Here is a 24642-nt window from a genome sequence, read left to right on the forward strand (position 1 = left end):
TACAAGAGGACGGACAAGACAGTAAAGGCATTAAGGTAAACTCTGTTTTCAATTCTCTGAAATCTTACCATGTTTGCCAGCCAGGTCTTCCACCTTGCTTAGGCCATGACATGTTTGAGGGTGTCTTAGCCTATGATGTTGCACTGTATTTGAAATATTTTATTAAAAAAAAGAAATGGTTTACGTATTCACTTTTAAACAGGCGCATCATGCAGTTCAAGTACAAAGGCTCTGATGCTCTAACAAAACCGTGCACTGTCAGTTCTGATGGGACAAAGCTTGCAGGTCAAGCCATCCAAAACTGGAATTTTTTAAGGTTGCTGCCTGTATTAATTGGTGATAAAGTGCAAAATCCTGACGATGATGTGTGGCAGTTAACTCTTCAACTTAAAGACATTGTTGATATGATTTGTGCACAGAAGATTTCTTTGTCACAGGTAGCTTATCTCGATATCTTAGTACAGGAATATTTGGACTCAAGAAAGAGTTTATTTCCTGAAACTCCACTAAAACCAAAGCACCATTTTCTGCGACATTACCCAGCATTAATTTTAAAATTTGGGCCCTTGATCAGAGTTTGGACAATTCGTTTTGAAAGTAAGCATAGCTACTTCAAGAGATGTGCCAGACATTTGAAAAACTTTAAAAACATCTGCAAAACTTTATCTGAAAGACATCAGATGTTTCAGGCTTATCTCTCAGCTGGGCCAGGCTGCAGTCCTCTTCTACATGTAAAAGACAGTTGTACTTTTTATCCGAGTCTTTACAGCGATGCAATTACACATGCACTGAGAGAGTTTGATTTTTCAGAACATAATACTACAGTTTCAACCGATATACAGTTTAAAGGTACATCCTATAAAAAAGGGCATTTCATTGTTTCAAAAAATGATGAGTCTATGGAGTTTGGAGAACTTCTCCTTATTCTAATCCAGAATGATGCAGCCATTTATTTTGTGATGGATATTCATAAAGCTGACTATCATTCTGAATATCACTTATACTCTGTGACAAAGCAGGGCACAAAGTGTCAATGCCTTAACATTAATGACATTGTAGATTTTTACCCATTACAGTCATATTTTGTAAATGGGCATCAATTCATTCCACTGAAACACAGTGCACTCTCCAAATAAGCACCCATACCACCTGCAGATTGTATAAAAACGTCGAGTCACGTGTTGCTGTCTGTTGTGTCTTGTTTGTTTCATAGTCTTCCAGAATTGAGGAACATGGACCAGACATTCCTACGCACTGCCATCAATGATGTCTTGCCTGACCTTTCAGAAGTTACTAAAGATATTTTAGAAGAACATTTGCAGTCCCTTGGTGTGGAGACACATGAGGACTTTACATTTATAGAGGAAGCTGACTTGCTGGTGGCATTAAGGCCGATTCAAGCCCGAAAAGCTCTTGCTGCTTGGAAACTGAGATGTGAGTCTCACAGTGCAGTACATTTAATTTATTAGCTTAAATTACCCTACATAACAGTTACTTGTAAAAATAGAAACATGTTCATTGTATTTTCTTTATCTTCTGTATGTGTTTTGCAGGCCAGAGCCCCGAAACCAGCAGCTCCTGTGTTGACATTTCTCCAGGACCCCAAGCATCTTTGAAGTCTGTGTCACCTAAAAGCTCCTCTTCCTCCTCCAGCTGTCGAAGCTCTGCTCCAGATTGGATCGATACTTTTATTATTCCCTGGGATAAATTTCCAGAAGAGCTAATGCAATCACTGGAAAGAGAAAAACGACCCACTCCACGATTGAGAAGAGAAATGGTCCGGATTGTGGTTAGCGAGATGATGCAAAAAAGTTCTCATGTGAGTAAAAGGAACTCTACAGAAGTTGCTAAGCAAATGGTAGCAAAATATCCCAAATCTCTCCAGGACGTCATCGAGGGAGATGTGATTGGAACGGGTTATCACTCTCTTGTCAAGCAACTGCAAAATAGAATAGAGAATGTGAGACGATTCACATCACCAAAGATAAGAAAACGAAAAGCTCGCACTGATGAGTCTGACTCAGATGAGATCTCTCCAGAACAAAGAGCAGAAATGCAAGACACTTATGGGTGCCTTAAGTGGGATGTTAAATTCCTACCACTTGGTGAGACTGCAGAAAGTCAGCACGAGAAGAAAGAAAAGATGAAAATGATGACTAAAGAAACTGATGCAAATCCAGAAGAAATCAAACATCTGATGAAGTCCACTTTCTACTCACAGCGTAAGAAAGTCAACCAGGGGGAAAATATAAAACATCTCATGGAAGAGTGGCCGTTTTTATTTGATGGATGTGGCATGGCAGTTCATTTCAAAGAACTCACCGGAATTGACCTTAAAGAAACTTTTACCAGGAATTTGGACCTGAAGGGCAAGCGTCTCCTGAACTACATGAACACTTACTGTGTCAAAAAGAGCATGAAGTTCCTACATGATGTTACAAAGGTTAAACTGATGCGAGGAGAACAGAGTGGTTGCTCTGATGATGTCATAGAGATGATCCTTCTTTTACTTTCCTACTTTGATGAGAGGGAAGACAAGATGTTCTGTTATGTGGAGGACACATCCCTGGCAGGGGAAATACAGATTGATGAAGTTCATTTGATGCCTACCATTGTTGTGTGTGGTAAGTTAACATTTAATTTCTTTTGTCTTTTGGACTTATGTATTGAGTTTCATTCATTCTTTTCCTGTAATGTCCTGCCTGACATCAAATCAGTGCTGTATCTGTTATATTGGTATTGTGTAAACTGTTGTGTTTAACACCATTGCCTGACATACATTCTGGGTGGATAATGTTATATTAAAAGCTCTTAGAAGGTGCAGAATCATCATATTAGCATGTTGGCATCCTGAATTTTAGCAATATATTTGCTATATTTCAAGGCAAGACAACATAAGAGTTTATGAATTTTGTTTTTATTGTTGCTCTTATTGTTTATTGTTTTTAGGACAATCCTGCTTCTCCTCCAAACGGTTCATGCTGAGTGTGGATGGAACTATTGTGCAAGAAAACATCTCCTCCTTCTTATCTGCGCTCTGCATGATGTTTGGAAGTTATTATTGTTTCAACATCCACTATCCCCTGGAGCTGGCATCAACCCTGGAGTTTCTGCAGAGGTGTGTCTTTTGGGATTTGTATTTTTACTTTATTAACTGAATACATCAAAATAGGTGTTCTATTAATTTGACTTCAGATTTCATTTCATCAGTAGGTTTAAAAATATTATATAGTTGTATAGTGACTTGATTTTGCATTTTTTCAAAAAGAAAATACTAATGGTCATGTTTGTCTTTATTTCCCTTAGGTGCTTCTTCTCCATTAACCCAGAGAAGGGCACCAAAGTGGAGAAGAAAAGCAAGTCTCGTCTTCATGTAAACCCAAGAGTCCTTACGCTGATCCAGGAACTTTCGGATCATGAGTGGCGGGATGTCTGAATGGACTGAACTCAGTAAGACTTAAGACATGTAATATTTGTCTCACTCAGATTGTTGTTTCAGTTCTTTCATTTTAAGAGACAAATAACTTTTTGACCTCACATTTGTTACTTTGTACTGTTAGAGAACAGTTCTTTGTACACACAAACGCACACAAAATGTGTTGATACTGAATATTTTGGTTTCAGTGATATATTGTGTATCCACATGCCTTATTGAGTGTTTTTACAGGCAGGATTGGCAAAACGGTTTTAAATGCCAATTGTTTAAACTTTTGGAAAGGCATAAGTTATTTGTACGCTCTTTACTACTTTGAGCAAAAAGGTTTTAAAAATATATGTTAGTGGTCTGGTGTTAAAGTTTTACTTGAACTGGATTCTAGGAAATGATAAGATTTGGCTACTTTGTTTCTAGCTTGGTAATTCTTTGTACACACAATGTGGATAATGAATATTTTGGTTTCAGTTATGTATTGTTTATCCACATGCCTTAATGAGAGTGTTTTTACAGGCAGAATTGGCAAAACAGTTTTAAATGCCAATTGTTTAATAAACTTTTGGAAAGTAATAAGTTATTTGTATGCGTTTTACTACTTTGTGCAAAAATGTTTTAAAAGTATATGTTATTATTTTGGTGTTAAAGTCTTACTTGAAAACTAGAAAATACTTACTAGAAAATAATTAGATTTGGCAACTTTGTTTCTAGCTTGGTAATTCTGTTATTTTTACGGAAAAATACTGGCAGCTGTGGTTGCCAAAATAATTCTGTAAAAACTACAGTAAATATGTAAACAACTTTACAGGACATCTGATACTTTTTACAGTTTTAATTTATGTGATTTACAAAAAATATCCTTCGATTTACTATGCCATTGCTGTTATTATACCAGTTCTTTTAGTAAGATTTACTTGCATTTTCTGTATTTTTTACATTGAATCTCATTCAATTTCACAGAAAAATACCGAACAAACAGCACTGTTTAATTGTACAGGTTTGATTTTAAGATGGTAATTTAACAGTTTGTTTCTGTAAATTTTACTCTAAATAGCTATGATATTTACCAATTTTAAATGTTAATTATTTGGTCTAATTTAACAACTTTTTATTGTAAAATTTACTAATTGTCCTGTAAACATGTTTACATTTTCACTGTATTTTTTACAGAAATATTTTGGCAACCACAGCTGCCAGTTTTTTTCCGTAAAAACTACAGTTTTTTTTTTACAGTGTAGCTTTTGTCCACCTTTTTCATTGCTGTTGACAAGTCCAAATGCGTAATTTGTTCCAGTCTCTACGACTGATGATTAGACTGAATACTGTGTCAGAAACAATTATTTATTTCAATGAGATTTCTAGTTGAACACCTTGGGATTCCAAGTGGAGACAGTTTCAGCATAAAACATGGCAACGATTTATAATACAGGCTGCGATTTACAGGGTAATTTTGTTGTATGAATCATCCGCTAATGATGGCACCTGGTAGTTTGAGTTCACAGAGTTCCTCACAATGCTCTTTCCACCTCATGTCTCCATAGCTAAGACCACAGTTGCCCTCTGAGAATCCACAAATCCATAAGAAATGCCCTTAAGTCTGATGACACAACTACAAAGTGGCTCAGGGAACGCTAACACCCTTTGCCTTTAGGTGTCTCTATGTGCTTCAACATGGTGATTTTATGGACAGCCTAGGGCTTGCACAAAAAGTAATGACACACAACTGAAGTTCTGTTCACAGAAGACATTTCTCACCCTTCTAGATACCCCAGTGGTTGCCAGTGCCAGCAAGCTCTTTAACAGGAGACCATGATTCAAGGTGAGGTTCCATGGCTTTTAACAAGGAGTTTATGTTTGATCCAAAAGTTAAAATTTCAAATATCGTGAAGGTGTCTGTAGTTTTTGTGGTAAAATAAAAACTGACTGTACCTTTGAAGGAGAATATTGAACAAATTGAAGTATATCAACCTAATCCTACTTTAATTTGCTGTTGCAGTGTTGTTGCTGCCAAGCCTCTGTAAGGCCCATCAAAGCACACATAAACACATCAAACACCCTGGCATTGAAAACACAGAGAAACAGCTGTGTGTAAATGTGTGTGTGTGTGTATGAGTTAATGTGTATTGAATTCCTAATTTGCACACATGTGGGCACCATACTTATTTTAAGTTGGGTATCGGGCCTCTTGGCAACTGCTCTGTTAGCGTGAGAGCTGGATGGGCCTGTATGATTACTGAAACCAAAGAGAGAAGAATGAGCTCTTCACCAACATACTAGTTCACAGTGTAGCTGCGAGATAAACAAAATGGTGAGAGAGGAGGATTAGAGGATGGAAAATGAGGGAAGAAAGTATGAACTCTGGAACAACCTGCCTGAGGAGTTTAGGCTTGCACAATCAGTACTGTTTCTCCAGTCACTGCTCAAATAATAGACTTGCTTTCATGTATTTTGCTCGACTATTAGTTTGACCAGAAAAACAGCAGCAGGCACAGCTGTACACCAGCCCAAGTGGTCGGTGTGCCCCTGAAGTTAATCAAGTCTGGTCATGGCAGACATGCTGAACCAACGTCACTTGTGTAACTAGGTTCTATGAGTGAGGAGATGACCTCTCAAACTTAACCATATGACACATACAATAATCACTGTTTATTGGTCCTTTTGACAAAATACACATCTACTTGGAATAATGCAGATATGTATGTATATGATTCATCAGACATTTATGGCAATTTATGTTTCTGATCTTGTTCAGGCAAAGATATGGACTTTACATTTCCCACAGCAGACAAGTGATTGCCCGTGCAGTGCTTGCAACGATCAGTTCCATCCTTTCTCACATCAGTAAGTGCACATTACTGTTCCATGATGATGCCATGTTTCAGTTCTGTTGCTGAAAAAAAAAACATAAAGGAGAAAAAAAACCAATCTTTCATAGTTTCCAGCTACAGTAGGTCGGTGTCTCATGGAAAGAGCAAATGGTTCACCTTTACAAAATGCCCATGTACAAGCCTGCGGTTTGAATGATGAGAAGACCGATGGGGTCATTTGAATAGACATTCAACAACAAAGACAGACCGTGCTGCTGATTCATCCTTGAAACAGTGCAGCTTCACGTATATGCAAGGAGAAATGTAATTTCCACTGGTTTGCACAGACAGAGGTTCTCTCTGAGATGCATATAGTGCATGCGTGCCGCATGAATGCCTCTTGCGTTTTTAAAATACAGCCTGCTCTATCAAATTTCACACACTGTGAACTTATTATAGATTTAAAATTTCCTTATGTATTTGCTGTATTATGTTTGATACATATGATATAAGTTGTTTCAATACAGTAAATATTCATGTGGACGTATTTGTAAAAATAGAAATAATACTCTTAACTTTTTAAAAGCTTTTTTAAAATTAAAGATTTCCATGCCTGAAACGTGACTGTCACTACCTGACGGCAGCCATTTTGGATGTGGAACTGAAAGGCCAACCCGCTACTGCCTGCAGTGCATAGATAATCCACCAGAGGGCAGAAGACGTGTGTCAGGTTGCATGCAACAGATTTATTTATTTTTTTTGGAAAGAACCGATCACATTGATGATGTAGAGGTCTCAGAAGCTCGCCTAACAAATGCGATACAACTGGCCTTACAACTGCCCCTCCAAACCAATCCGAAATACAGTCTGTGGTACCAGTCAAGGAATTCATATCGGAAGTGTTTCACAGAACCATCGAAAAAGAGTTGGTCCAAAGGAGTATCTATATCAAGTGCCCTTGTGGGGTCAGTCTGAACATATGAAATATGTAGAGTGGAGGATTGTGCCATCTCAAGGTTGGCCTTGATCTTACTGCTGGTCTGACTGATGCTTGCATCCTCTCTCTCTGCAAGAAAGATCAGCAATATGGAATAATCTAAATTCAGATGACTATAAATATAAAAAGAGAATGTAATACTTGGGAACTGTAAAAAGTTATGTATTATACACCTGTGGTTTCTTGGTCCTGTATTAATTTACGATTCACCTGTATTTAAAAAAAATGTTAAATTCATGCCTATCTTGGGAAGTTATCTTTTTAAATGTGTATGTTAATGTTTCTGCTGTATTTTGTGTAGTACATGAAAAGGTAGAAAGTTGGTAGGTTGTGAGTTGATACAGCTGATAAACTAGTTAACCAGATGATTTATTTGACAGTAATTCAATTAAGGGTGAAAAGACATTCTGAAAAGTGGAACATTTGTTTATTCTGGAAATGCTAGCAAGCTCAAGGGCCTTGATAGCAGACTAAAATACATCCAAGGCTAACAAAGGCTGGTTTGGGCTCTCTACCTTGCCACTGATGTCTTTTCAACATACTGACTGATGTTTTCCTCCTAATACCTTCCTCTCTCTAACTGTGCTCTAGATGCAAAGCACCTTTAGAAAATAATAGAAAGGCTGTTTCCATGGTCTTGTGTGCACTGAGATTTGCACCGATTTGATTCAGGAAAATGGGACCCAGAAATCATTATATCTGTGATCAACATCAAGTTATTTAATTTTTTTACTGACACAATCAAATCAAATCCATGCTCGCCAGCTACTTGAGACTGTTTAAAAAATCTGGCAACCAAATTGGTCCACTTGTGGGGAAATATGTAATCAAACAGAGGGTCTATTCTCCAGCAGACCTCATTTGCATTTTCCTTGGTGTTAGCAGCTCTGCTTCACAAACTCTTTCCCTCACTTACACATACAGAAACACACACATAGTGAGGGGTGTGCGTGGGCAGATAGAAAGGAGAGGAATCCCTGATAAGCCAGTAGCCTGGCGGAGGGCATAGAGAGAGGAATGGCAGCTATGTCGGGCATTCACAACACTGTGTGTTGTCACCAAACAAAGCCTTCCCTTCTCCCGCCTGTCAAAGACACCATTGTGGCATGAGGAAAGAGCCTTTATATCACACACACATTCCACGCATGCCCAACACCACCACCACCACCACCACACACACACACACACACACACACACACACACACACACACACACACACACACACACACACACACACACACACACACACAAATACACACACAAATAAAAAACCTACCATGTAACCCCACACATACACAGATAAAGATGCAAACACTATTACAGTTGCACAGTATGTGCTTGCTGTTTTCTTACTTACAATATTAACAATGCGCATGCATGCCTGTAGTCAACACTCACATCAAACACACACACACAACACCAAAACTCTAAAAACTATAGATGTGAACACACAGTACTGGGTATGGATATGCACCAAAAGAAAAAAACATACATAAATGCACCATGCAACATGCAGACAGGACATACACATGTACTTTCCCATATGCATGTTCCCACATCAGTATGTTAAGATCATAAACCTCCATAATCAAATTCTGTCTCTTTCACTTTCGTCTCTCTGGCCTCCAACTGACTGCGTTGACAGGATGGAGACTTCCAGCAAAGAGGCTGGCATTCCCAGCATGGAGCCCCCAGTGAGAGTCACCTGCAAGGGGGTGGGAGCGAGGGGAAGCTCCCCTGCTCACCGGAAGTCTGGGGAGTTAATGACAGCTGACACACTCCCAGGGGGTCGACAGCATAAGTGTATATGGGTTGTTCCTGTAAGAGAGAGAGAGACTGTCTGTGTGTATGTGTGAGAGAGAGAGAGAAAGAGGGAGGGAGTATGTTATCCTCTTCCTGTTGCTCTGACAAGCTCCTGACTGCTCCTGCCACCTCCACCTTAACCACAAAAGACTCATGGGAGGCTGGACATGACAGGAGGGTGGGACTCCCATATGTCTCGTGTCTGACTTTGCAGAGTGACTCTGCAAACACCTGTCAATCACTATCAGTCTGAGATGAGAGCTACGGTACAGCTGAAATGTATGTATTTGTATTTTTAAGATACAGAAGTGGGAAAAAAATCTGAGAGAGAAAGTTACAAACAAAAACATTTACACTGATATCACTTCAGGGGATTTGGTTTATGGCACTCAACAGATGCTGCTCATTCAGATTGCTTCTGAAGTGTGAGCAAACCTCTAGTACTCTCTCAATACACCACCGAAAAAGTCACTTTATATCTCCAATAAAAGCTCCAACATTATTTTAGTTGGGTACATTGCTCTTTAGATCAGGTCAAGGTATGAAGAAAAGGTCTCGGGTGGAAAATACCAATTATATCTCAATAAAAGATACAAAAAAACTGCAAAACTGTCAGATCTGCCGTAGAACACAATCCTGATATCCTAGGAGATGAGTGCGTGTGTGGAAAGGGGTGGGCAGGCAGTCGATGCTGACAGGTTGAAACTTTTTGGGGCCGGCTCGCCTGTCAACCTTGTAGAGAGCTTCCCAGCATGGGGGTCTCCATTACAGAGGAAGCGCCCAACTCCACTTCCCCAGGTTACAGTGACAGGACCCACTGGGTCTCTGGGCTTGGACAAGAAGTCCTGCTGAGTGGCTGTTTGCCTGCAGGGTGCCTGACTAGACCAGTGGATAAAGACCCAGACAGTAGGGGCTAAGTACAGGCACAATAGCAGAACAGTAGAGGGCCAGCAGGGGAGTGGGGAATTACCTGCCAATTAGGCAAAGTTAATGTGCAGAATGATGGGTGTCAACCTGTCAGAACCCAGGGAGGTGGGGGGATCAGCTGGATAAGCACCATGTTATCCCTCAGATTACACTGTCTACTGACATGATCACACACACACACACACACACACACACACACACACACACACACACACACACACACACACACACACACACACACACACGCACAGGCACACACACACAGGCACAGGCACACTCTCAGTTTGTTCACCAAAAAAATTACAATCCTTTTGCTAATCTAATTTAGATGAGTAATTCCAGCAATTTAAAATGATCAATTTAATTTTATAATCCGATTTATTTTATTTTTTAAATTTGTTGTTATTGGTCAGCAAGGCACAGAATTGTTCAGTTTGGACTGTATCCCCAGGGATCCAGGATCCCGACAACAACAGATAACAGAAAAGATGAATTCTCTTCAGGGTAACTTTTGATCAAGCTTCAGCAAAAGTGTCGCCTCCTTTAAAATGAAAGCTGTTCTGTCACAGAATGGTTGTGGAAATGCACAGAATGTGATAGATTTTCTCTTATGTTCCAAAAGACACTGGGATTATCATCAAAGAGGACGCGGTCCTGAATGGATTGCCTTCAGTCTAAGTTGCCAAAAAAAGTCCTGATGGAGCTTGACACAAACACACTTCTATCTGTACATGTAAAGATATATACATAAGTTTTTTGACAAATTTAAATATCAGCCAGTCACGTTGTCACCTCCACTTTCTTGAATGATACACTGTTGTTTCTTTATTAGTGATTTTGCCACAAAGCAAGCTAGATCTGGATTAGAAGCTTGGCCACTTTACTTTCTGTGTAAAATTTTGCACATTGTGCTGACATGGTCCAAAGATAGGAAAGTGGGAATAGGAAACTATAAACTGCCCCTTGGGCCAATTTTAAATTTTGTCCTCCTGTTGACTTCTGGGTATTTCCCTGCTTTTCACTTAATGCATGCTGGGCCTTACCAAAAGCAAAAATCTGTGGGGGGGGGAATGTAATACTGATAACCTTTTGGAAAAAAAAAATCAAAAAACAAAACAGACTCTGAAGAAAATACTTGAAATACTTACCATTTCATTCCAGCCTTTGTTGTTATTCTCTCTCATCTGTAAAGGTCTATTAAATGTTTTTTTAATGCCGCACAGCTTGTGACTCCACATCTTCCTCAGGAAACCATTCTTTAGTTGTTTTAATCCTCAGTGGAAACCTGGTTCCAGTGACAGAAAAAAAAAAAAAACAATCTGGGTCATTGGTCCAGGAATGCCCCTCTGTGACTCTGGTATGTGTGGTATGGTCATTATGTCCAGCATGCGACAGTAGCAGCAGGTAGGGTCACATAATACAGGCCGAGATGATTGACAAGCAGGTGGCAGAGCAAGGAATCCCCTACTGCTGAGTAACAGTGTTTTCAGCTCTTTTATAACTGATCTGGCATTAAAACAGTCACAGTATTAGATTTTGTGGGGAAGTCTCACCAGTTTACAGATTCTTAATTACAGCTGCAGTGTATTAATTGTGTATAATCATTGGGTATTGTCATCAATATGAACAGAAAAATGTAGGAACAAGGTTAACTCTGCTCATAGAGTTTTGACCTAATTACATAACAAAACATTTGTGGGTTAGGAAGTGTGTGTTTTTGTGCGTGTGTGTGTGTGTGTGTGAGAGAGAGAGAGAGTGTATGTTGTCAATAGAGAGAGGTTGATGCACAGTAAAGTTTTGATAATGACAATAAATAAGAGAATCAGTGGTAAAAAAGACCTCATGTTGGTTGGTGAAGTGTTCTTGAGAATCCCCACTGTCTCAAGGCGCACTGCTACATAGCTGACCCTGACCTCTGACCTTCCTATTGGTCAAAGAGAGTTTTCAATGCAGCAGCACACCACACAAGATTTGCTGAGCACCTTACAAATGGATTGACTTCATTTTGAGGGTTATCAAAACACTGTTATGCACTGAAAACAAGAGCAGGTCAAAATAATAAAAGAAACTAGAAGCTTCTGTAGAACATTAACCTGGTGGGTGAAACCTCAAATGTTATCCAAATTGTGTGTGTAATTGGCTGATGCAAGCCTGTAATAAAAAGTGGATGCTAAACAGTCAGTCTACCTCTGACACGGTGCACATTCCATCCTCACCACAGTAAGTGACCATGTTTTATTACATTAATATTAGTACATGTTTCACAACATCATCAGTGTGTTATGGGGAAATTTTAAAAACTAACAGCTGTTTATTTTTTTTTTGAGAATTCAGTTCAGTTTCTCCTGCTTACTCTATCTGGAGTCAGACTACTGTTCCTTGAAGTCTGTTGGAGAGACCATAATCCTATTACTTTGTTAATGTTTAAAGTAGAAATTTCTGTAAGTGTGTAAATTACAATGTGTCATTTTGTACAACCAGCCAAACTACAAGAAGTTCAGAGATCCAAATGCACATTCAGTAATTAGCTAATCATTTCTGTTGTTGTTCTTTATAACTCTAAACTGAATGCAATGAAATAAATAAAAAAAGGTGTTGTAAATGAAATTGTCCCTGTAATCAGCTCTAATTCACCTCTGAGAATGCCATACGGCTTCCATGGGAAAGTTTTGACATCCTATAAAGCTTGAAATGTTGTTGAATATTTTGCTGTCACGGCTTGAAGTGGGCTAACTACCGCTGTTAGTGTTGGCAATAAAAATAGTCTATTAGCTACATTCCAGAAATAGCGTTACTGGTGTGCAAAAAAAGTCATAAGAGTTGAATCCCTGCTGCTCTAGATGCAGGCAGAGCTGTAGAGTGGAGCAGCCTACAGTGGAGACTGAGCAGGGGAAACAGGTGTTGGTTGCTAAATGTGCTTTCAGTGAACAGAGGAATGACAGCTATGTACTGGCCTCTGTAGTTACTGGCACATTACCCAGAGTGGAGCTGACAGAAACAACCTACTGCTGCTGCTGCTGCTGCTGCTCCTCAGGCCTTTATGAATGGAGTGGCTTTTCCACTGATGGAAGAAGGATTTTAGTTTAGTAAATGGACTTGGCAATGAACAATAAGTACAAGAAAAAAAGCATGAAGCTATTGTATAATGTCCATATTAATCTTTGTCTAAGAATACAACTGAGCTTTATCGTCTTTTCCAGTAGCCAGGGTTCATAATTTTACAGTGGAAGTGCACAATCTGTTGTGATATTTAGAGTTAGACCGTTTTGTGACACTGCTGCTACTTATTTCTCACTTTGAAAGACTACAAATAAATTTAGCAAATCTATCTTCAGAAATTAGAAGATGGGAAACATCATCATGCGTCCTGGCTGCTCTGTGTGTGGGCAGGCAGAGGAATGCGGCTGGCCTGTGTTATGGGTGGATGTTCATGCTGTACATTGTAAACAGGCGTGAATGTTGATCTTTTCCTCTGGTGTAACTGTGTATTGAATTTTGATTTAACAGCCTGCCCTCAACTGTTGGAGCTCCAGCAGACCTCATGCTTGCCACGCTCAGGATCATGGACCTGTGCAAATATTCCCTCCCTCATACCATATGGGACTACACATATAAACACCGGCCCCATTGAAACTGCTGCAAATGCCTATTTTTTTTGCCTCCAGTTCCAATTAAACATCCTGAAGTGATAAATATGAAGTCATGCAAGTGTTCAGTGTTTTCCCTTTTCTGTGAGAAAATAACACAGTGAGCAATCCTGCGTATGTCACAGAACTTGAAGTCAATACTTTTCAAATTCCATTTGTCAAGACTAAAGCAAGGACTTGGACCCAAATGCACAACCCCACAGACAAAATCAAAGATTATAGTTTTTATTCTAACAAAGTAGCAAACAAAGATCACCCATAAAGGGGAAAAGGCACAAAAACAAAAATACAAAACACAAAATCGCTCTAGTGAGGAAAAAGACTGAACAACCTGAGAAGCCAAAACCAGACAAGAAACAAACTAACAAATAATACACAACCTGACTTGAGACATAATGACTTGGGAAAACACACTAGATCACTGGACAAGAGGGGCAACAGGTGAAACCAATTAGGGCGGGGCAGACAATCACAAATGGAGGGAAACAAGACAAAGACAGTAAGTAAAACAAGAACTATATTAATAACTGTAACTATAAACAAAACTTGACAAACTAAACGAGAATCCAAGAGTCCACAAAAGGGTTCAAAACAAAACAAGGGCTCAGAAAACAGCCCCCTTAGGGGCTAATCATGAGACCATTACCTTTATGGATGCAGGTGTAAAGAAATGTAAAGGCAATGTAAGTTCAAAACAAAACCAAGAAAGATTAAAGTAAACTAAAAAATAAATAAATCAAAGCCTTAAAAATGACCTAAAGCTGCTCATTTTTACATTCACAGTGGATGAAATGGCTGTGTTTAATGTAACAAGTGTTGCTCGTAGCTACAAACCCATACAGTGTTCACTTGTCTCTGCAGTTCGCCTCAGTTCTATGGAATGTTTTACTACTTTCTTTCAGCTCATTGTTTTGGTTTTCTGGTCCACAGCTCTACTGTTTTGGTCCAGTCTCACAGCTCTAGTCAGTCCTGTTTTGCAGTGGCAGTGGAAAAAACCCTGATAAACCCACTGTAACAATAAAAACAGAAAAAAGCAAGAATGGTTATCATGGTCAAAATTAGAAGCTTGGTTTGTGGTACTTGGTTCTTATGATGAGTAAAATGGAACAAAGACTGTTTTATTTATGAGATCCTGAGGGTCAAAGCCTCCTGTTACTGACAGATTTTGAAGTGAATGGGGTGGGAAAAAAGCATAATGTTATGATCATTAACTTCACGGGTTCACTATTTTGTGGTGGGAAAGAAAAAAAGCCAAATTATTTTGTATTTTTTTATTTTATGTTTGCTCCCATCATCCACTTTCTACCTCAGGTTGTCCTGATAGACTCGTTCAAATGCTCTCTGATCCCATGGTCACTTGTGCAAATTTCATTAGTGATTTGGTGGAGAACAAAGAGGAGCATTCAGCAGCTAAAGAACCAGACATTTCTCTCTGGTGTTGAAATCAGAGCCAAAAGGAGAGTGAATACTAAACTTACATCCATCAAGTGGACACAAACACAAATCCAAATGATTGCTAATGTTGTTCTGTCTCTGCTTGAGACAGAACAACATTAACGTCTCGTTTTACAAGACGTTAATGTGTCAGTGTTTTGTTTAGAGCTTGTTGTGCTGCCCCCAAGTGGCCAAAAATCACTTTAGCAGAGGATAGAAAAGATGTAACTAATTCAATATCCTAAACTCAGTGAGCAAACTGATGTTAAATTCAAAAGGTTGCAATCCTGCTAGACACCATGCAGCGCATTTACATGTTTAGACATATGGTCTCATCTACATGTTCTGTTCTCTAAACAGCAAATGTATGAACATGTGCACATTAACTACAGCTGTTAAATTTTGCTGTTCTGTCTTCATCAGTTTCTTATTGCCTCCTTTTTTGTGCTGTGACGCTTTTTTTCTATGGTATCATTCATACAGTCTTGAATAAATTAGATGAAACAATAATAATCTGATCTAGTCTTCGATTAGAAAGCTCATAGAGATTTAATGTTAGTCCTTTTTGAACTTCAGTTACACAATTTGTTGTTTGGTTTATAATTGATGGTTAAGATGGGATGGAAATCAAAAAAAAAATACAAATACAAATTTTGACCAGATACTAATGTTAACACTGATACTAATACTTGTCTTGAGAAGCAGAAAATCAGGAAAATCCCTTGTATGGCTCACTGGCTTCTGTTCTCCTTGGGTGTTCTCGCTCTGTCTTAACAAGGAATCAGGTATCATTTAAAACAGAGGAGACTTGGCGAATCAAGCGTAATCAGCAGGACAAGTGTTCTGTGACACTCCCAGCATGCTTCATTAGGCTGCCCTGTTGACACAAACAGAGTGGTGAAAGCTGAGCCTTTCATTAATACCCCTAACACCCCTAACACTTGCACGAGGAGGGCAAATTAGCTCTAATTACCCCTGTGATTTGTAGGCGTGGAACCGGATCATGGAAGTGAGAAAAAGATGTTTGAAGTAAAAACAGAAAAAAAGTGGAGTAGGAGAATGATGGAGCTGGAGGAGAGATTATGATTTCCATATCATTCTTTTATAAATGTACATTATTGTTTTCTGTTTTGTATCTCCTCTCCTCCCCTCCCCTCCCCTCCCCCCTCTTCTCCTCTCCTCTCTCCCTGATCTCTGTATTTAAATAGTTTTGTGTTCAGACAGCTGGTGTTATGTTGCTGATTGTGAGACTAATCATCCGCTCAATTACTCTGGAATGTGTAGCTGGGCCGTGTTATGACTGATCAGCTTTCCCTCTCTTTTTGTGGATTCTGACTCTCTCAGTCTGCTACTCTCTTTCAGCATCTGTTTTCTGTCTCCCCTTCTCCTGCCATTGCTTCAGGAATCGGTTCAGTTCAGTTCATTTCTGTTGGGTTCAGTGGCTGGTTACACCTTCACAACAGGATATTCGTTGAGAAGACCAAAGCAAAATGTGAAAAGAATGAATCACATTAATCACACTACAGGATCAGCTATCAGCTATTCCTCAGTCTCTTGACATTTGACATCATCTTAGTTTAGATCACTGAATGTTACATACACACACACACACACACACACACACACACACACACACACACACACATATATATATATATATATATATATATATATATATATATGAATCCTTGAAGGATGCTGACTGACTGTTTGACTTTCTTAGCCTTTGCCAGTAATAAGGCTTTTGCCTATTTGGTATTCAGAAAATGAAGGGTTGGAAATCAGTTGTCCTTCTTCCCATCCTGCTTTCCTCTGGACAGAAATGATAGGTTCAGTCTGAGCTGGCATCATGACAGGTTCAAATGGGACTCACCAAGTCAGAAGAAAATATGAATTCCAAGAAAATAAAAAAAGGAGACAATAAAACTATTTCCTATCATTTCTTAAAATTAATGTGATTCTCTGTCACAAAAAGGAAAAAAAATATTGGTTACAAAAGAGGCAATCATGGCAATGAGGAGATGAGGATCCAAAGCCCCAGATTGGCTTCATGTTCAACCATTTCTCATTTGATGTATTTTGTGTATTGAAGCATGGTTGTGTGTGTGTGTGTGTGTGTGTGTGTGTGTGTGTGTGTGTGTGTGTGTGTGTGTGTGTGTGTGTGTGTGTGTGTGTGTGTGTGTGTGTGCTTGTGACTGGGTTTATCTGACATATGTAAGTTTGAACTGTGCCAACACAAAGAGATTAAATTACATTCATTTGGAAACATATGCCACATTGTATTTATAGCTATACATATTGATACTGGCAAGAAATGAGCATTGCTTGAATAATTATATTATTAGTTAGTGATATAGAGTCACTAAATACACATGTATACTGTATGACAGCATCATCAGTTATTACTTTGGAGATCTTAAATATCAGCACAAAGCACTGGTTCTTTAAACTTTGATTAATAACTGATGCTACACATGCAACATTTCCTGAATCTCTGGTTTGGTCATCTATTATTGACATATTAATTCAGTTTTATGCAGCTCTCAGGTCTGTGTTTCTGTAGTTTTTGTGCTCTTCCTGCAGTGGAAGTGCCTGTGGTGATTCTCCAAGGCTGCCAGTGGGATGTCTGTTAGCATATAAGTGCACTACATGCTGATGCAGAGGCTACATGCTAATGCTAATGAGGAACTGAGAAGGAGGGGAGATGCAAGGAGAGGAGAGTATCGCTGGAAAATGTTTCTAAATTCCTCCACCTTTTTCTGCTTTTTTTCCCCCTACAGACTTTTTTGTCTTCCTGAGGCCTAATGGATTATAAACGGAGTATAGACAGATTTCACAAAAAATTTCGTACAGCAAATTAATTTATTAACATTATATCATAAAAATGATATGTTTGTTGACACATTTTCTGAATGCATAGGTCTCTTTTACATGAAAATTACAGCCTAATATTTTATTCCTGACATTAGCCCAAACATAGTGAACGCATCAATTTCTTTCTACCTTGGCGATCATTTTATAAATAATCATTATTCATTATAAATAAAATATTAATCTAGGCTGTAAACATGCTCATGATAAAAAAATGTTTATACCTTATTATACCAGTGGGGCTTTTTTCCATGGAGGACATTTTGACACATCATAGAAGGAAAAACAAAGGTGTAGATTTTAAAAAAAAATGAATGATGGTTGGATTCCATTTATCTGCTTCACTTTCAGGATCCTGGTGCTGCCCTCTCACACTGTCATGACTTACTGGGACACTTGAATAGAACAAGGCCAGTGTTAACATGAATAGCACCAACTGTGCTTTGACAATTTGAAATGTCTACTGTGAAAAAAAAAAGGTCTGTGGATAAACACACACATTGTCAACTTTGTGTCACACTGGAGAAAAATCTGAGAATAAAATGACACCCAACCTGTCCACTTAAGCTGTCTGAGGAACTGACAATAAACAAATATCATCAATTCTGAGGCATTACATTAGCCTTTTCCATCCAGGTGTTTCACTGTGACGCATCATGATTTGGGCAGACACACAGCTGCTGTGGTCCAGATTGGTTAGTGGAGATGGAGTATGAGATGTGTGGGAGAGGAGACTGGAATGTTAGTGGGCTACTACTGCTGATCACACCACCTGGTCAGACCACTCACTACACACACGCAAACACACACATGGCCATGCTTGTGCAAGCCCAGCCAGCTGTTGATTATCTCAGGATGAGAACAAATAAGGCTGGTCCTGGCACCAGACCGAGCCCAGAAAGATGTATTTAGAGCAGCTTTTTAAGAGTTTGGTTTCAGTGATCAATCCATTAATTCCTCAGAATGGAAATCAGTCTAGATCTTTATTCAAACACTAAGTTGAATAAAATAAAGCAAATGAAACTAAACTGCGATAACTGAAACCTGTATTTGTGTGTGTATTTGAGTGTGAGTAGTATGCCACTGTCCGACACACTTCCTGTCCAAACGGGAAATGCATTCTTTGGTGTGCGTTCTTCAGTCTGGGATTGTGTGTCTTTTTATGTGTGTGTTTGCGTGTAGACAGACAACAGACCTGTCATGGTACCTTCTCGTAGCCATCTGTGGAATGTAACCCACTTCCTTTGATACTACAGTTCAGTTCCTATTAGGTCTATAATGTACAATATGTTGTTTAGCAGCATTTGTACCCAACACACTGAAGATACTGAGTATTGCAACAGTCAGTACAGTTAGTAAACTATTCTTAATTTGAGCAGTGGTTCAGCATTATAGGTTTGTGTTTTTGAAGATAACAATTTTATAATGTTAACTGTTATGCTTAAAACTCTAGGACAAATCTCTGCATGCTTTTGGTAATAACAGCTACCTCCTATTTAAACTAACATTATATTCTGGTTTGGTTATCTACACCTTTAAATTTTGACTTTAGTGAAAGAATGACATCGGTTCTGTAGCTGAGATGCAATGTAAAAAATAGGGAAAGAAATCTGCATCAGATCAGAGTGTGTGGTGTGCAAGTCACCAACATGTTTACTGTTGAAATTAAGGAAACAGCCTTTGCCTGATTTTACAAGAGGTGAAGCAGCTGCCATTTCTTGGGATGCAATGAGAAAGTTATAGATGATGAGGTGCACCACAAATTACTGTCCCTCGAGAGCAGGATATTTCTTTTTGAATGAGCAGCCAACAACAAGCAGAATGTAATTTTTAGTGTATATTATGCTTGCATTCCACACATTTATTTGGCATCAAACCAGTGTCGCTAAAAGAACTCCCATTTGCAAATACAGTTTAACAAATTTATTTCTTAAACATACAGTACCGATATTTACACTACACATTCCCCGAAGGCAAAATAGTAAAAGGAGCATTCAGGCAACAAATTAGCAGAAGTCATCCAGCAAACAACAACTTAGCATAGCAAAAAACATTTACAGTCATCAACAAACATTTACTGTACAAAACAAAATGTGGATCAAAATAAAGCTCTTGAAACAGAACCACTTGGTCTCACATTGCATCGAAAGGGGTTTTGTGCCGAAAGAGAAGAGGAGGCCTCCCATCCTTAAAGCTAGTAGTCTGTTTTTATCGTTCTTCAAAGGCCTTGACCTGGAGCCAAAGCATTAGATCACTGTCATTTAAGTCCAAAGCCTGAGTTCATCTCCATAATAAGTCGTGTGGACAGTGCGGGACTCATTGTCTAAGCTACAGTTAGCATTCTCTATCTACATTTACAATACAGTGCTGGTGTTGCAGCCATACATTTATAAAGCCACATAATAGATCCTTTTTGGTGTGAACTGCTATTCCTTCTCTTTTTTTTTTTTCAGTACGTCAGTTAGAACCAAACTGACGTCTTTGCTTTGGTCTGATCAAGAGCTGTGGAGAAAGAAAGAAACAAGGTCAAATTATTACTGTGATCATTTTCACTTATTGCACAACTTAGAATGCATGTGAAGTCTGACAAATGCTTGTAGCAGCATTGTTTTGTGGTATCTACCTGAGTCGTATGCCTCCAGAGATCCATGTAAGGCTGAGGGGGTCCAGGTGACAGAGGTAGCAGTTACAGGACTGCTGCTGCTGGGATCCATCTCTGTCTTCACCCCCTCGTGGTGTGGGGAACTCCCTGTGTTGGCAGCTGGCTGGTTCTGGTTCCTAACACCAGGCAGCAGCAGGGGGTTAAACCTGGGATCCAATGCCGGGCTGTGGGCTGGGTATGAATGGATCATTGGGTGGTGGTGCCGGGAGTGGATATGGGCATGGGGGTGAGGATGGTAGACGTCGTGAACGTTGGGGTAGCCACTTGTGCTCTGGGGGTTCAGGCTGTAGGTCCAGCTCTCGGGGAGGGTAGCCGGAGGCGGGAGGCTGGCCTGAGAGAGCACGTGGCCGGCCCACAGAGCTCCATCTGGGTGGCTGAATGAAACAGGGCTCGGGGAAAAGTCTGGGTGGACTGAGACTGAGACAGATGGGAGGCAGGAACTGGTCTGGGATGGATAGGAGCTGCTGTTCCAAACTGAGCTGCTCTGGCCTTCAGAGTGAGAGCCACCATCTGAAACAAACACATCAACAAGACTTTAGCGCCATATTTTAAAAATGTATCTTTTCTATCTTAAGTTTTTTATAAAAAAACTCCAAGTCAGGAAGCGTTTTGCTCTCTGGATATTATGTCAGATTTGTTGCCCCTCTCACCTTTCCATAAGCCAGCAGCGGCTGAAGCAGACTGCTGAGTCACCCTGATTGGCTTGGTCTCGCTGTTGAAGGTGTTTGACTGACTGAGAGCTCGAGAGAAATGCTCATCTATCACGTCACCGATGTCGCCTTGGAAGTATGTGAACAAAACGCACCGGGAGCTCAGGTACTCTGCTTCTGCAGGTTGAGTACCATCCTTCAGCTCCGAGCTGGATGTCGTTCTGTGGCCTGATTCGCTTCCAGGACCATGCCGGAGGCCCTGATCCCTGAATAACATCCCTCTTCCTCCTCCTTGCTGCTGCTGCTGCTCCATACACTCCTGCATCTTACTGTAAACACTCAGCTTCCTCTGGAGGGAGAAACAGAGAGGGATTAACTAACAAATACAACCAGACGGGCATGAACACTTTTTTTTAGAGCAAGAACAATCAGTTAAAATCAACACACAATACTGAACAAAAAAATCTTTATACTCAATAAAACTAGAGTTTACTTTAAAAACATAATCATGCATAAGCAGCATTTTAATCTTCATCACATCATGTTGGTAATCGTTTCTTTATCCGGGAGCAGCTTGGAAGTTGTGTGAAATCGAGTTTCTTTTATGCCATACTACATTCCATCTATTTGTAAAGCTCAATGTGCCTCATCCACATTCCTCAGTGACTGACTGGCTGTCATTACATCACCATTTGACCGCAGGATTAATAGTTCCGTGTCATTACGCCTGACCTGAGGCGAATAACGAGGCCCAGACTGGAATTTAATCATTCAAAACTGAAATTAAATTCAAGAGGTGTGTGTGTGTGTGTGTTTGTATAAGATGTAAAGAAATTTTTGAAGCGTTATTCTAAACAGAAGTCAGTTTGACGACAAACGGAGGGATTTTAGGGTTGGTGACACTGTCCAGCTTCTTTCTTTCTTTCTTTCTTTCTGGTACTTCCACAAAGTTAACCACTTTAACCCTAACACATTTCTAACTGTGCTTTGTTAATTGGTTTTCTTAGTATCATAAATAATATAAAAAAATAATAACTATTGCTATCAGTTATGATGCAAAAATAAAGAACTCAAACTTGACATGAAAGATCACACGAGCCCTTGTGGAAGTAATGCCAAATTCTTCTCAAATGACTAACGAAAAAAAAAAAACTCATCTTGTTGCTAAGGTTATTTTCTGTCAGTGCCTCTCAGCAGCTGCTGAAAAAGTTCAATGATGAGTATCTCACCTGTTGTTGCTGGTGATGGTGGTTGTAGTACGTCGCCTTGTACGCCGCTGCAGGGAGGTAGTGCGCTCCATAGCTTTGGTGGTACATCACATCCAGGCAACTCATAGCGACGGAGCACAGCGGTTAAAGAGTAGAGGAAGTCGTAGGAGAGAAACGCGCACAACACAGCCGAGGGAAACTCTCCCTGAGACTTCAGACGGGCTGTATCCTCCGAGCCATCGGCGCCTCCATATATGCCCAAACGCATACAATGGCCATGTCGTCCAGTTTGCATATAGACAATGCGCCTCCCGCTGTGCGCTTCACCAGCACCACCCGGGGCCACAAAATGGATCAAAATGGTATGAGACACACACACTGTATCCGAAAAAAACATACACCCTTTTCTCTGACAAATTATTAGAGCGCTTCTGATTGGGTGAGCATTCCTTTTCCCCCTTTTCTGTCTTTCTGTTTTGGAGGGGAGTTATATTTAGAGAGGGCTGGGGCCGTTTATGCACGCCCACCGGGGAAGGGCCTGCATGGCGCAGTGGAATTTAGCAAGGCACTAACACAACTATGCATCTAAAGGTTCTGTTTCCACTGGGGGCACCCATTCATAAAATGTTTTAATGTACTCATAGTATGCTGCAGTATGTCATATTAAGACCTCTTAGTTCATAGTACAGACCTGTGACACACCCCTGACCTCAGGACTGTGTCAGGATTCAGAGTCAGGGCCCTGGCCATGATTTTGGAAATGAGCCGAGTTATGATTATGATTATTATTATTATTTTAATTTACTTGGTTTACTATTCAGTTGTCTGTATTATATTTCCCAACATGAAAGTCTAAATGCAGGTTCAAAGTTTTTTTTGCAAGAAATAGATTTAATTCTTTATCATGTTTATGCTTGCTGAAAAACAAAAAAACTAATACTTGAATAAGCCCCTTGAACATCCAAAATATATGTTTGACTGTAAAAAGAGCAGATTTAAATGAAATGTACTGGACAATGTATGTGAACAATGTCATCTGCAGCAACAGGTGCTATTGAAAGGCAGGTGCATTTTAATCAGTCAAAAATCATTTTTAATGAACTTTCTCTGTTCTCACCCTTTAGATGAAGGTGTAAGGTGCCCAGAATAAAAACAACAACAACAACAACAACAACAACAACAACAACAACAAAACAAAGACAAACAAATGTAGCCTTTAAAATTCCTGCATCTTGAAACTCAGGTGTATTTGTACCATAGTTGACCTTTGGTCCTCAGACTCTATGTCTTTTATTGATTTGTTCAAATCAACATGAAATCACTGATCAGGTCATTTAATACTGGCACGTCTGATGAGACTGTTAGTTGTCAGTTGTCCCTCTTTGAATGAAACTCCCTGATTGATTGAGAGCAGTTTGCTGCCACCTGTTGGTGAGGTCAGTGACATGACATTAGTTATCAGTTTGTCCCTAGAGGAAGCTTGATGAAAGCCAGTGAAGGTACATTCACATCATCCATGCAAGAAGCAAATGAGTCCAAGAAGGAGATGTTCGTCTTTGTTAAACTGAATTTAGATCACTGATAATACTCTGCTGTGAACACTAAATAATAAAAACCACAATTTACTTAAAATGATGCTTGAATTGTACAAAACAATCATGAGACTTTCATGAGAAAGTTGCTTAAATGATTTAAAAACTTGCCCAGTTATTTGGTCGATGTACATTTACCCATTGTTTTTGCCATTATTTAGATATACACATTGTTCAGAGCATATTTCTTCCTTATTCATTCAATACTGATGTCAAAAGTGGGGAGGTGGTGTGTCCACCTTGCTGTTATTACCATTACTTCACAAAAACCTGTCAAAATGAGCTGGAAGGATAGAAAAGCAGTTCATCAATTGTGACTTGTCTGTTGTTGAACAAAGGACCGTGGAACAGCATGCTGTGACCCAATTCCATACACACAAACACCGACTAGGTTTTGAATGCATAGTGCACTTATACTAAAACTGAAAGATGCTGATGCGCACCCTGAATTAGTCTGAGTAGAATGTGCTTTAAAGGACACCATTTCCCCAAAATGCACAAAAGAACATGAGGAAGTAACACAAATCAGAACATATAGAAAAAGTATAAATTCTGAAAAAGCGTCTTAAAGTCTCAAAATTTTAAATTGGCTGAAACCAACTTTTTGCTCACA

The 24642-nt window shown here is 39.5% G+C and overlaps 2 protein-coding genes across 2 annotated transcripts; one reads left to right on the forward strand and one right to left on the reverse strand.

The window, feature by feature from the left end:
- The first annotated feature begins 1223 nt into the window (after positions 1-1223).
- LOC121194625 lies at positions 1224-3970 on the forward strand. The gene is made up of 4 exons (XM_041057589.1): positions 1224-1434; positions 1554-2624; positions 2950-3118; positions 3307-3970. The coding sequence occupies exons 1-4, from the start codon at positions 1233-1235 to the stop codon at positions 3434-3436; spliced, it is 1572 nt and encodes a 523-aa protein (XP_040913523.1). The 5' UTR covers positions 1224-1232; the 3' UTR covers positions 3437-3970.
- A 15855-nt stretch (positions 3971-19825) lies between these two features.
- vgll3 (vestigial-like family member 3) lies at positions 19826-22882 on the reverse strand. Its single transcript, XM_041056406.1, has 4 exons — positions 22459-22882; positions 21230-21578; positions 20541-21089; positions 19826-20419 (listed from the first exon to the last, which is right to left on the reverse strand). The coding sequence occupies exons 1-4, from the start codon at positions 22561-22563 to the stop codon at positions 20379-20381; spliced, it is 1044 nt and encodes a 347-aa protein (XP_040912340.1). The 5' UTR covers positions 22564-22882; the 3' UTR covers positions 19826-20378.
- Between the last annotated feature and the right edge of the window lie 1760 nt (positions 22883-24642).

This window comes from Toxotes jaculatrix, chromosome 15 (assembly GCF_017976425.1).
Source record: "Toxotes jaculatrix isolate fToxJac2 chromosome 15, fToxJac2.pri, whole genome shotgun sequence".
Lineage (NCBI taxonomy): Eukaryota > Metazoa > Chordata > Actinopteri > Toxotidae > Toxotes > Toxotes jaculatrix.

Excerpts from the sequence above, each read along its gene's own strand:
- LOC121194625 (XM_041057589.1), top strand. The coding sequence starts at position 1,233 with ATGGACCAGACATTCCTACGCACTGCCATCAATGATGTCTTGCCTGAC. Across the intron at positions 1,435-1,553 it reads TGCTGCTTGGAAACTGAGAT|GCCAGAGCCCCGAAACCAGC; the intron begins GTGAGTCTCACA and ends TGTGTTTTGCAG. Across the intron at positions 2,625-2,949 it reads GCCTACCATTGTTGTGTGTG|GACAATCCTGCTTCTCCTCC; the intron begins GTAAGTTAACAT and ends TATTGTTTTTAG.
- vgll3 (XM_041056406.1), bottom strand. The coding sequence starts at position 22,563 with ATGAGTTGCCTGGATGTGATGTACCACCAAAGCTATGGAGCGCACTAC. Across the intron at positions 21,579-22,458 it reads ACCATCACCAGCAACAACAG|AGGAAGCTGAGTGTTTACAG; the intron begins GTGAGATACTCA and ends TTCTCCCTCCAG. Across the intron at positions 20,420-20,540 it reads TCTGGAGGCATACGACTCAG|CTCTTGATCAGACCAAAGCA; the intron begins GTAGATACCACA and ends CTTTCTCCACAG.